General features: G+C 43.5%; 1 protein-coding gene across 1 annotated transcript; it reads right to left on the bottom strand.

Annotated features, from left to right (window-relative positions):
• Positions 1-326: 326 nt before the first annotated feature.
• crabp2a (cellular retinoic acid binding protein 2, a) lies at positions 327-11,152 on the bottom strand. Its single transcript, XM_050047534.1, has 4 exons — positions 10,807-11,152; positions 6,685-6,863; positions 6,004-6,120; positions 327-976 (listed from the first exon to the last, which is right to left on the bottom strand). The coding sequence occupies exons 1-4, from the start codon at positions 10,886-10,888 to the stop codon at positions 926-928; spliced, it is 429 nt and encodes a 142-aa protein (XP_049903491.1). The 5' UTR covers positions 10,889-11,152; the 3' UTR covers positions 327-925.
• Between the last annotated feature and the right edge of the window lie 1,401 nt (positions 11,153-12,553).

The following is a 12,553-nucleotide window of genomic DNA, read 5'->3' as shown; positions in this document are numbered from 1 at the left end:
AGGGGGAGAAAAAAAGTCACATGGAAACATTTTGAGCCTTGAAGCGTTGCGAGGGAGGAATAACGAGGGCATGTGGCAGAGAGATGATTGACGGAGGGATGGGGAGACAAAAAAACCAAGAGGGAGCAGGAGAGACTGAGAGGGAGGGGACAGACAAGTTATTCTAGTTGCAGACAGCTGACAGAGAGCTTAAAATAAGATGGAGACATCGAATGTGCATATATATTCTGCAGCTACACTCACAAACCATAAAACGTGCACGGTCAAAGGATTTCATGCCCCTAATAGTCTTCAGTGCAGGAGGGCCAAGAGTCGAAGAGTCAGGCTGAGTTAACATCGTGCTTTATTGTTTTCCAATAGAAAGTGTTGTTTCCTATGATCAAATTTCATATAAAAGAGACACAAAGTAAAAACTTAAGCAGTACTGTATCAGACTCCTAGTGTAGTAATAAATATAAAATGTCGTCATGAGATAGAAAAGATTAAAGTTGTGGGGCAGGGCTAAAGAAACACATCATAACTGACCTGAAACTGGAAGAGCTCAAAGATTGATTTACACATTCACAAATATAGTCTCACACCACTTCTGCTGCCACACACACACACTTACATACAATGCCAAATAAATGAGCTGTCACTCAACAAATCCAACACACACTTTCATGTTTAAAGCCCAGCTGGTCACGGTTGATGGAGCTGGAGAGACAGGCAGATAACTCAGGAGCTAAGACCATCATGTAGATATGTGACATACTAGATACAGTTACCACACTTATTACATAGTGAAGCTAACGGAGATACTGGAATAAAACTATAAACTGCTATCTCCCAGCGCTGCCTTATCAAAGGAGGATTAGTGATGCACGTGGTGATGCAGGAGAGGAGGGGGGAGACTGGAAGGACGAAAAGTGAGAAGTGCTCTTGTTCATTGTCGCTCGTAGACTCTGGTGCATACCACATCATCTGCTTTCATGGTCTGAAAAGAGAGGACAATGTGAATATTAAAGGGGGACTATTATGCATTTCCGTATTTTGTGTCTTATATATAGTGTAACAGTGAAGGATGTTCATATTAAATGTGACCAAAGTTTCAAATAATGTGTGAAACGTAATTAGAAGTAATCTCTGTGAGTAAAAAAACTCGTTTCCTTAACTTCCTTAACGTTGTTTTCTATTTCTATCTATGCTGCTAAATGAAGCTACATGCTAACGTCAGGGAAACATGTCATCTTGGTTGATAATGTTGTAAATTTCCCCCCAGTTTCGGATCATATTCGTGCTGGAACATGTTTGTTTGTGTTTAGCAGCTTTTATTGTTTTGTTTTTTTGTTGTTGTTGTTTTTACAATAAAAATTTGTGCTATTCTCTGTTACAGTCATTCCCTTGCTACAGGTACACCGCTTGCGTATATAGCTACATGCTAACATCAGAGAAACATGTCAGTTTGGTTGTTGATGTTGTCAGTTGTCCCCCGATTTTGATCATATTCCTGCTGGAGCATATCCAGTTGTGGTAGAGTTGGGTTGAAAAAATCGATTTAATCGATCCGAATCGATTTTCCTTTAACTGGCACAATATCGATTCATTAATTAAAAAATCGATCTTTTACTATAACTATTTTCCTCCATGGACGTGTTGTACAGCCGGTAGCAGACTGCAGCAGCCTGCAGTACTATCAACCCAGGTAGTCTCGCGAGATCAACATTTAGCACCTGAGGTCATGGCGAGAGATCTCGCGAGACGGCCGGACACTGAATGAAGACAGAGCAGCAAACAATGGTGGGAGCACGTCCACTGAAGGCATGGGTCTACGGTGCGAGTATTTTCACTCGCATTTTCCCCTAAAAATATAACGCTAATAATGTACGAATGTTTATTAAATGCACGAGTTTCACAGAAAAGATTAAGAAATACCACTAAGCATCAGCACACTGCTAACTGTAGCCTCAGTTTGTACCTCATACAGATCTGAAGGTAAAGTTAACTTAGCGTTAGCAAGCGTGATAAAAGACGGCAGAGAGGCGACGTTGTGCAAATAAACCAAAGATTTATTATTTTTCTGTAGCAGTAAACACATGGGCCGATAACAAATGTGTTAACTAACTATGCTAAAGCTTTACAAGCTATTCAGGGCTGCCTACGATAACATTAACATGACAAACAGGAAGGCCAACATTACGGCTAACAAGCTAACGTACTGACGCTACTCAGACACATACCGGACAGCCTCTCAGTCCTTACTTAGCCGCTAACGTTAGCTCATGTACAACACAGGTACCACACAGAAACTTTTACAAAGGGTCATAATGTGCATCTAGTGACTGTCAAATCGCCAGCGAACGTTGTTTACACTGCGGACACGGAGAGCAGCGTGCCTGCTCTCATGGGACAAAGATCCTCTGACAAGAAAGACGGTTCACTCTGCTCTGCCGCCAGGAACAAACTGGGATGCAAAGATCCTCTCTGAAGAAGAGGGTTCACTTTACTGCAGGGTTCACCTACGTATATTGTTTCTCTTCTGATACAGTCAATGTGTGCATCACAACCACTGTAGTGGAAAAAGCTTTATAAGACGGTTACAGGCAGCAAACTTGTGGATGTCCTTTGTTTACATTTTTTGTAGCCACTTCATTTAAATTGTCTGCCTTGTGATTAGATTTAATTTAAAATATTTATTTTGTATGTGTTGGTCAGGTAATGTTAAATAAAAGTAGCCTGCATGATGACTAATGTACTGCTTTGGGGTCAATTCTTAATGTAAACAGTATTTTTAATAGTAATGCACCAGGTCAGAGGGTTCCTTGTTAAATATACTTCGTTAGTGCTCAGAAAATATCTTAATATCCAAGCAAATTTTGTATCATAATTGAAATATACTTGACTGAATCAATATTGAACTGAATTGAATCGAATCGAATCGAATTGTGAATCGGATCGAACTGAGTCCTTGAAAATCGAATCGATCTGGAAAATCTGAATCGATACCCAGCCCTCAGTTGTGGTTAGAAGCTTTTATTGGTGATTTTTTAACGATAAAAACGTCCTGCTATTCTCAGTTGCAGTCATTAACCGGCTACAAGTGCACTGCTAATGTAAATGTAGCTACATGCTAACATCAGGGAAACGTAATCCTGGTTGCGGATGTTGTCAATTTCTCCTTCATTTTGAATCACAGACTGGCTAGAAAATGTTCAGTTGTGGTTAGCAACTTTTATTGGTGATTTTTCACAGAAAAAGTGCAGCTGTTCTCTGATACAGTCATTCACTGGCTGCAAGTGCACTGCTTGCGTACATGTAGCTACATGCTAACGTCAGGGAAACTTGTAATCTTGGTTACGGATGTTGTCAATTTCTCCTTGATTTTGAATCAGAGTCTGGCTAGAAAATGTCCGGTTGTGTTTAGAAGCTTTTATTGGTAATATTTCACAGTAAAAAGTGACGTTATTCTGCTGAGACGCCAAGATATGGAACACCCAGAAATGCTGACCAATCAGAGCAGACTGGGCTTTCTTGGGAGAGGGGCTTAAAGTGACCAAGGGTGAATACAGACGTTCCAGCACAGACAGTATGAGGAAAGTACTGTTTTCGACTATTAAAGCATGTAAACATGTTCTATTAGAAATGTTGAATACAAGTATGCAGCCTACTTGAAAAGCAGCATAATAGGTCCTCTTTAAATACTGGTACGCTTATCTACGGTTCACTGTGAATTCATATTAAAAGTGGAGCATTTCACTGAAAAAGCCATTAATTCTGATTTTCTCCAAACCAAATTGAGCTATTTGTCTCTCACAGTTAAGACCAACATAATGTCAGTGTGCCAAACTGTTTTGAACAAACACTATTTAGGGAAAGTTGTTTAAGCAAACACGCCACTCCGTGCGAAACACTCACAGAGTTATTATTACTGCTGGCTTCTAAAAAGCAGTTGCGGGTTTGGTGCTTAAGAGCACGTCAGGAGTCTGAGATTTGAACTTTCTGCCAACCCTCAAGCAACCATCGCCCCATAAATACTTGCTGTGTTTGCAGTTTGTTCAATTCCAAACACTTCTCTCCAGAGAGGACTGTGGAGGATGCATGTGTCATCTCCGGTTGGACTGGTTTACCAGTAGACTTTGGTCAAATAATTATTTTAAATACTTATCAAAATTAGTTTCAGTTAACCTGAAGTGCCAGTTGGGTGGGATTTCTTAGTAAACACAGTTCTGTTTGTGGAACAGGCACTTTAGTGTTCACAGAGAGTTTTGGTAGCTGTCAGCAGCAGAACAAAACACTGCAAACTAGTTGGAAATATTTTTTAAAAACATTTTTGACTTAGACTTGTTTAGCACTTCTTTATCAGCCCTTCAGTAAACACATCACCATCATAATTATCTGTTTGCCTTGTTTTGATATGTGCATTTGTAATCTCGACTGAAGCTCTTTCATCTTCTGCCAGGGGAACAATTAGATTGGCATTATGGTGCTCTAAGCTCAGTCATATAATTATATAATCTTAAGGCAACGCCTCAGATCATAGCCTGCAAATAACAGTGTAATTTAGTTGTACAAATAGGGTACTAATAAAATACATATCAGTAGCTACCAGTACAAAAATGTTGACCAAAAAAAAAGTTCCATTTAAGAGTGCCATAGTGAAAAATAGGGAGTTATTAAAAGATGGAGTAACAATACTGATATTCTGAGGATTTTACAGTATATGTATAATACATTTTTAGTGTACAAAATCTGTAGAAATGCTGGGTACAGATGGGAGTTTTCATTTAATGATTCATTATAATGTTTCTATTTCTAATGTTAAGAATTTAATTATCATAAGGCTAATTTCTGTAGTATAGTTATGTAGTTTTGGGGTAGGAAGACACAGCTGAACAAAAATCATATGTGCTGTTAGACAAAGTCACTTGGCCCATGATTTGATTTGATTGGATTTTGCTTTAGTGACAGAAAAAAATCAGAACTTTGTCTGTGTTTCACATAAATACACATATACAAAACACCATTTAACCAAACAACAAAACCATACAACAAACACTACATATTACATTAGACATTACAAAACAGGGATGCAGTGCAGAGCATGGTTTATGCCCTGGCTCAGTATTCATGCTCTATAAAATTATGAAATCACTCGCTTCACATCGAATGTTAGGGATCCAAAAGTTGTCGCAGGGCTTGGTTGTGTACCTTTTAAAGTTTTGTAGCTAGGCAGTCGATGCCCACTGCATGCGCTACTCTTCAAATCCACTCGGAGGACTGGCAAAGAAGGTTTGCACGTAAAGACATCTCTAAATTATTAGAATGAAATAGTCGTCACACGGGGGAAGATGGCTTTTAGCTGCAGGATGTTGAAGACCACAAGAGATGGTTGTAAAAGCTAAAAAAACAGTTATGGACAGTGGCGACCCGGTGGGCAGCAAAGCGGTATAAACTAATTTGACTCAGTGGTAATTACAGTACACAGAATGCAGTGTTTGGCGGTACATGAGTGTTTGCTACTGTTGCCAGGTGGCCTACTTTTTTGGGGACGTTCTTCCAGAAACACTTGTAGCCTTCTTGCTTATCCACAGAATAATTTGTTTGTATGTCTTCTGCGTTCCGAAGTTGCAACGAACAACACATTGAGCCTAAACACTTCTGTACAGGATCGTCGCTCGCAGGCCATGTACGGAGGCCTGCACCACGGTGTCTCACGAGAGTATAAGCAAAGCTTTAGGAAGCTTAACACAATACTCAGAAAACATTTAAAGTACCCTGGTGGCCTAAAAAGGCGTAAAAAAATGCATCTACAGAAATTTCTGTCAGAGTCAAGGTGATTTGTAACTGTAGTCTGATTCAAGCCCAAAACATGTCCACAACACTTTAGGTACATGTGTTAAACAATGTTATTGATACCCCATATTTACAACAAAACTACACTGTAATCTGTGCTCTTTACAGTAATGAATTTCCTTTGTTGGTTCTAGATCTAAACTCTGGTTGAGTGGATAGTTTGTGCCTTACCAGGATCAGTTTGCCATCGTTGGTTATCTCTCGGGTCCAGGACGTCTTAGGCCCTTCTCCTTTCTGCAGAGTCTGCTCACATCTGATCTTACTGTCGGTTTCCCAGCATGGGAAACTCTGAGGACAGAGAAAGAGAGAAGAAGAAAAACCATTAGACACACTGAACGTATAGATGAATAGATATGACGTCATCCAAAGGGAATAGAAGATAATGAGAGAGGGGCTAATGCTGAGAGACAACAACAAAGTTGGAGCCGAGCGATCACTGTGAGGTGATAACTTGTGATGCGCTCATCGTTACTAGAGCGAAGCTCTGGCTGGTTGCATGTGTTTGCTTTGGAGACGGCCAAATAGAGGCCATGTATGGGAAGATGGGGAAAGCCATAGGGAGAATTAGGGAGGGACGGAGAGCAGGAAAGGGCAAGAAGGGGGAACAGAGGGGAGACGGGAAGTTGAAAGGGGTCGTAAAGAGTGTGAAGGAGCATAGTGTAGCATGATAGGCCTTCAGAGACCAAGGGAGGAGGAAAGATATGCTATCAGTCCAAATATGATGAAAAGCCAAATTAAACAGATTGATGTAATCTGGACAGCTCTCTCCCCAAACGCCCATTTATTCTGTGTGTGTGTGTGTGTGTGTGTCGGGGGGGGGGGGGGTGCACATGCAGAGAAAATAGTGTGTACCGTGCAGGGACGTCCATCCACTGTGGTCTCGTTGAACTCCTGCCCCACAGTGAAGGTGATGTGGGTGGTGCGGACTGTGGTTGAGGTTTTAATGGACAGCGTCTCTCCGTCCTGCGTGATTTCCACCAGAGGCTTGGAGGCTGCCTTTACCGCAATCATACGCAGCATCATGTTCACACCTACACACACACACACACACACACACACGCGTAAGACAAGGAGAAAATGACTTGAAAGAGTACATTTAAGGAGAGATTTGGGGTTCAAACAAAGAACTACACACAAAGGCACAAGTAAACATTTGCTCTTGCACAAGCTGTTGTGGCCACTTTGAATGAATATTCCCATGTGAGCAGTACATGCCTACAAGGAGGGCAGATCTTTTTTGTGTCACACAGCACTGGTTTATAGAATTCAGCCCTAAGGGGCAAGGCCAACTAAACCCGTTTTTTTTTGTTTTTTTTTTAACTGTACAACCATAGGCCTTAGGCCCTGTGCGTGTATGCATGTTTGAATGGTGTGGTGTTGCTGCTTGTTCACCGTCTTCTCCTGCACACTCAGGGTAAAAGGAGCAGCCTAGCATTGCAGAGCTCTGTCCAATAATGATGACAGAGGAAACAATGAGGTCATGGCCAGCACATCTGCATTCTCCTCAGACTTAATCATCTTTGCACACACAGAGACTCTAACAGACAGACTAATATGTTGATTTGTATTGTCTGCAATGTCATCTGCATTGTTCTCCTTTATTAAACCACAGAGATAGCACAATCGGTATTCCCATAGTGTGCTGCCGTGAAACTGATGATACAGCGTGGGAAAAGAGAGGGAACCAGGAGCAGACCAGTGCAGAGAGAGGAAGGGAGGGGGAGAGAGGGGAGGAGGTGGGGGGAATCAGACAGACGAGGGGCAGTGGTCTGTGTGTGGTGTGTGAAGATCTCTGGCCAAGTGTGAGGGGAAGTGTGTGTATGTCGTCCAGTGGGTATCTGTCGGCGAGTTGGGTTTCGCACTTCTCACCTCTCACACATTCCCACCTGTCACCAAGGGTAAATATATACACACTCTGAAATGCACAGTCATTCAGCATGCATCAGGATGTGCAAGCTGCACACTGTACGAACTGTATGTGCAGCACACACAACGCACTATTTTGGTGCATTGTCATCATGTGCAGATTAATTTTGCATCATGTAAAACATCATGTAAGACTGATAATTACCTCTTGCATCGGCCTGTGCATTCATTATACCTAATTCAGTGTCCTATTAATGTCTTTTTTTTATTTTAATAGGCTATATTTAGTACCACTTTAACAGACATGCAATCAGGGGTGGAAAGTAGTACATGTACTCAAGTACTGTACTTAGCGGCACTTTTTGTGGTTTTCATACTTTCTTTAAGTATTTTGATTCTATGCTACATTATAGGAATAATCTACTTAATTTAAAGGAAAAGTAATGTACTCTTTACTGCACGAAATTTACAGTATGTAGCAGTTACTGTCACCAGTGACACCTGAGATAGAAATTTACATCCAAAACATACCTTACAGCATTGTTATAGATTAAACTATCCAACAGTACAGTATGTAAATAGATTGAAATTAGCTCCACCTCTGCCAGCTGCAACATTAAAATGCTGCTTACATGCTAATGCATCATAATTAGAAAACCTGGTCACTGAATGGGACTCAGTGTGCAAATATTTGTTAGTATGTAAGTACATTTTGCTGACAGTACTTGTGTACTTTTATTTTAGAGATGTTTTAATGCATGACCTTTAATTGCAATGGAGTATTTTTACACTGGGGCATTGGAACTTTAATTTAAGTACATAAATATTTCTTCCACATATGGTAATGTGGTGGCAAAAGCAGGTAGTGCAGAAAGGATTGGTGGATCGATCAATTAGTTGATCAACAGAGATGTATTTCCACCAATTTTTGCTCCCTCCAGACTCTAAAGAAGTGGGCATTTGTGGCTTTTCTCTGTCTTATATTCCTAGTATTGTTACCATTTTAACCATTTTGTGACATTTTGGACAAAGTGATTTAGCAGTTTAAAATAATTGACTTTTTAATTGATTAGTTGATATGTAAATTATCTTTAGTTGTAACCTTAAAGGTGTACGACTTCCAACAACAAAAAATATCCAAAATTAGTTCATGCATGGATTTAGCCTTGAAAGACAAACTAAAATAGACATATAAAAATAGAAACTTGGCACCACTTCCCATTATATATTTATATAATGACTCTACATCCTAAAGATTAATGTCAACCTTAAAAGGTGAGGAAACTGATAGTCGGGTTCAAACATGCCTGTTAGCTCCAGGAACCTTGGTTGAAAATTTAACTCTGAGAAACAAAAGTTTAGATTCTTTCAGGCGACAAACCAGCCTGCAGACACTGACGTATCTTCAGTCTGTTGGCTCAGACTGAAGAGAGGAGTCAAGTGCCGGCCTGTGGACCATTTGGGAGCCACGGAGGGGGCCAAAGCTTCTCAAGTAACTGCCAGTTGCTAGAAGTTAGAAAATTACCTGAACAGACTTCTGCAGACCTGTGACTAAAATGCTTGAATTCTCACAGACCTGGCCACACGAGGACACAGATAGACAGACGGTCAGGGTCAGGGGTCAAAGAGCAGAGGGCAGAGGAAGCATTTGGGACACGGAGACAAGCGAAGAGGGGAGGAGAGCAGGAGTGAGGAAAGGAAGAGAGGATGGAGGGAAGGAGGAGGGTACTGGGTGCTGACAGGCTGCGTCCAGCTGCGCTTTGCCCTCCAATGAAGCCACGGGCCATTCCTCTCTGTCAGTCATGCCAATGCAGAGGGAAATTATAGGAACACATGCTGTGGTACATGTCTGTGGATGTGTGTGTATGAGGGAGAAAAGACTACAACTGTGTCACTTAGTGGAGTTCAACCTTAAGTTCCTCCCTCATGAGTACTTGTCTTACACCTCTGTCTTTCTACTCACACACAAGCACATTACAAAAGCGCACACAAGCTTTAATCTCACAAATGCGCACAGACGACCCTGCCCTCGCGTTATTACGCACAGTGCCATGTCATCACATTGCCATCTTTCCTTTTGTAATAGCCCCCCACGTTCCGCCTCTCTCTCTCACACACACACAGATGGAAATAAACATGGTTATGGATACATTAAACGCTAATTGGTGCGTCAGTCTAACAGGGAAGTCGGAATTCGCGCTCCCGCCCAGTGGTGATGTGTCTACATTCAGAACAATAGTGCCACTTGACAGCTATTTCAATAACCTCAATGTGCAGTAGACTGTGTGTGTGTGTGTGTGTGTGTGTGTGTGTGTGTGTGTGTGTGTGTGGGAGGGAGAGAGGGGAGTAAAAGGCGGCGTTGTTTCATGCAGTCATCTCACACATTCATCACATTCATCTTCCCTGTGCGCTTACGTGATGATATGGATTCCAGGTGTGCACTGGCAAGTCATCTAATGGGAATTGGCTACTAACGACAGACGGCCCTGACTACGCGCGCGCACATGCACGCACACACACACACACACACACACACACACACACACACACACACTGACGCCAGACTCCATATGCAGCAGTGATGTGAGAAAACATGAATCTCAGCAGCAGGTGTTTGTCCTTTTTTTCCCCGACTGTCACTTCAGATAATGATGTGACTGTCCTGCACTGTATCGTGCCATAACGGTCTTCTTCAACACACACACACACACACACACACACACACACACAATCTGAGGCTGCGACACAGACAGATGTGCCGCCGTTTGTCTCTATTGTGTTTGCAGGGTAGGCCAAAGGGGGGTAGGAGAGAAAAAGGGGTGAGGGCTGGCTGGGGGCCAAGCGCTGAATTTTGGGTTCTGCAGAATGACAAAGACCCCCCACCCATGCGTGGCACAGAGGGTGATCCTCGCTGGCGCACGGACACAGAGGAAGATTTGACCTATAAATGTGCTGAGAGAGCTACAGTTTGAGCTGACACATCTGATCTGTGTCATTACGCACAGAAATAAAAGCGTCATAAGAAACCACTCTTGCGCAAAAAATGAGTCAAGCTTCCACAGTAGGCTGCTGTGATTATTTTTTTTTATCATAATTTCTATCACTTACCCAACTTTTTCAAGAGTTCCTCGAAGTTCTCAGAACTCCTCATCTCCCAGGTGCCGGCAAAGTTGGGGATTTTGCGCTCCATGTCAGGTTGCAGGTGTAGTTTGCGGATTAATGTAGATGAACTGTCAGGTCCAAGTGTTGAGGGTGTGCTGCAGTCCCTGCGCGTCTGCGTCTTCCTTATGAATCCCGTCTGGGTGTGTGGGCGCGCCGGATGGTTTGACTCCACACTTCCAGTTATTTCTGCCCTCTTCCCGGGATGAGTGACCGACTGTCGGGGCTGTTACCACACCTATGCACCGGTGCACTGTATAAGCGGCTGCGCTACAAATGAATGGCACGGAAAGCAGAGATACTTGTGTAGGGATGCACACGCCCCGTTCTATATGGACACGCCCCGCAGGCCAACAGATTACAGGCAAAGGTCCTCAGTGCCTCGACCTGACCACGCCCCTGAAGGCAACATGTGCACTTCAGAACTGCCCATACAGCCAGCAGTTGGAGACGCCTCTCATCCACGCGCTACCTTGAATCAGACCGTGCCCGGAAGGTCCTGCGCGCTCTGGAGAAACCTCTGCAGACTTTATATAATATCATATAAAATGTTGAGGTGTGTGATGTGCTTTGCCACTTGCGATGCAGCCAGTCGTATCACGGTTGAGTGTATGACTTCAACTCGGTGAATATTATTAATGCAAAACAGAGAGGATGTCAGCCAGGCCAGTCTGTTGACAGAACATGTCGTCTTGGCAGGGCGGTGCGAAGGAAGAACCAGTCAACTGCTAGACTGGCAGACTGAATGGATTGCAGTGCTTGTGTGTGTGTGTGTGTGTGTGTGTGTGTGTNCACGGCGGTGTGTCATAAAAATAAAAGCGGTGGTAATGGGATACAGCTTCTGGCCTCGACCGGTGGGCTATCCATTTAACGGGGGCCTGCGTCAGAGGAAAAAACACCCCGAACCCAGGCGGGAGGTAAAGAGAGAGAGGCAGAGATTAAAATAAGAGGTGGGACTGGCGCAGGTCGGCGGTGTCTCTTCGGAGCTTTTCGCCCCCCGCTGCTCGGACGGAAGAAAGGGGAAAAGAGGAGGAGGAGGCGCCGGGACATTTGGAACAACGCGTCAGACGGGCCAGTGGGGCAGGGTCAGGGGCCCTGCGGGGTCGGAGGTAGCCCTATAAAGAGCACGCACACTCACACACACATTATATAATTGCGCACACGCACGCACGCGCTGATGATGGATGGCAACGGGACAAAGCCGACGTTAACTATTGACTCTTGATGGATGATCCCATCCGCTACACTGCACGGCGAATTAGCGCGAGGTAAACCGGGCGACTTAAAGGAGAAAGGGAGGGGGGCATTAGGAGAAGCCTCCCCAACAGGCTACACGAACACACCCCGCTAATACACCGGATCAGTGCCAGACTTCTATAACAAAGACACACTGACTAACAAAGGTGAATACCAGTCTCAGATTGATATTTGGTAACGCGATATGCGCTTTTACGCACAGACCTGCGTCCAATCCAGCGCCTTGCACCGGGCCCGGCGGCTCTATTTGATGTGAACAAAGCTCGCTCACAGTGTTTCCTTTATTAGCGCGCGCGCACACACACACACACACACACACACACACACACACACACACACACACACTCACACACTCCGCATTGGCCACACACCATGCCACAATCACAGCATGCCCTCACAAGTTCCCCCTGGTCCAAACAACAGAGGAGAGCGATCAGAC

This window comes from Epinephelus moara, chromosome 6 (assembly GCF_006386435.1).
Source record: "Epinephelus moara isolate mb chromosome 6, YSFRI_EMoa_1.0, whole genome shotgun sequence".
NCBI classification, from domain to species: domain Eukaryota; kingdom Metazoa; phylum Chordata; class Actinopteri; order Perciformes; family Serranidae; genus Epinephelus; species Epinephelus moara.
Note: the sequence above shows the minus strand (reverse complement) of the source record. Positions and strands in the feature narration are given on the sequence as shown.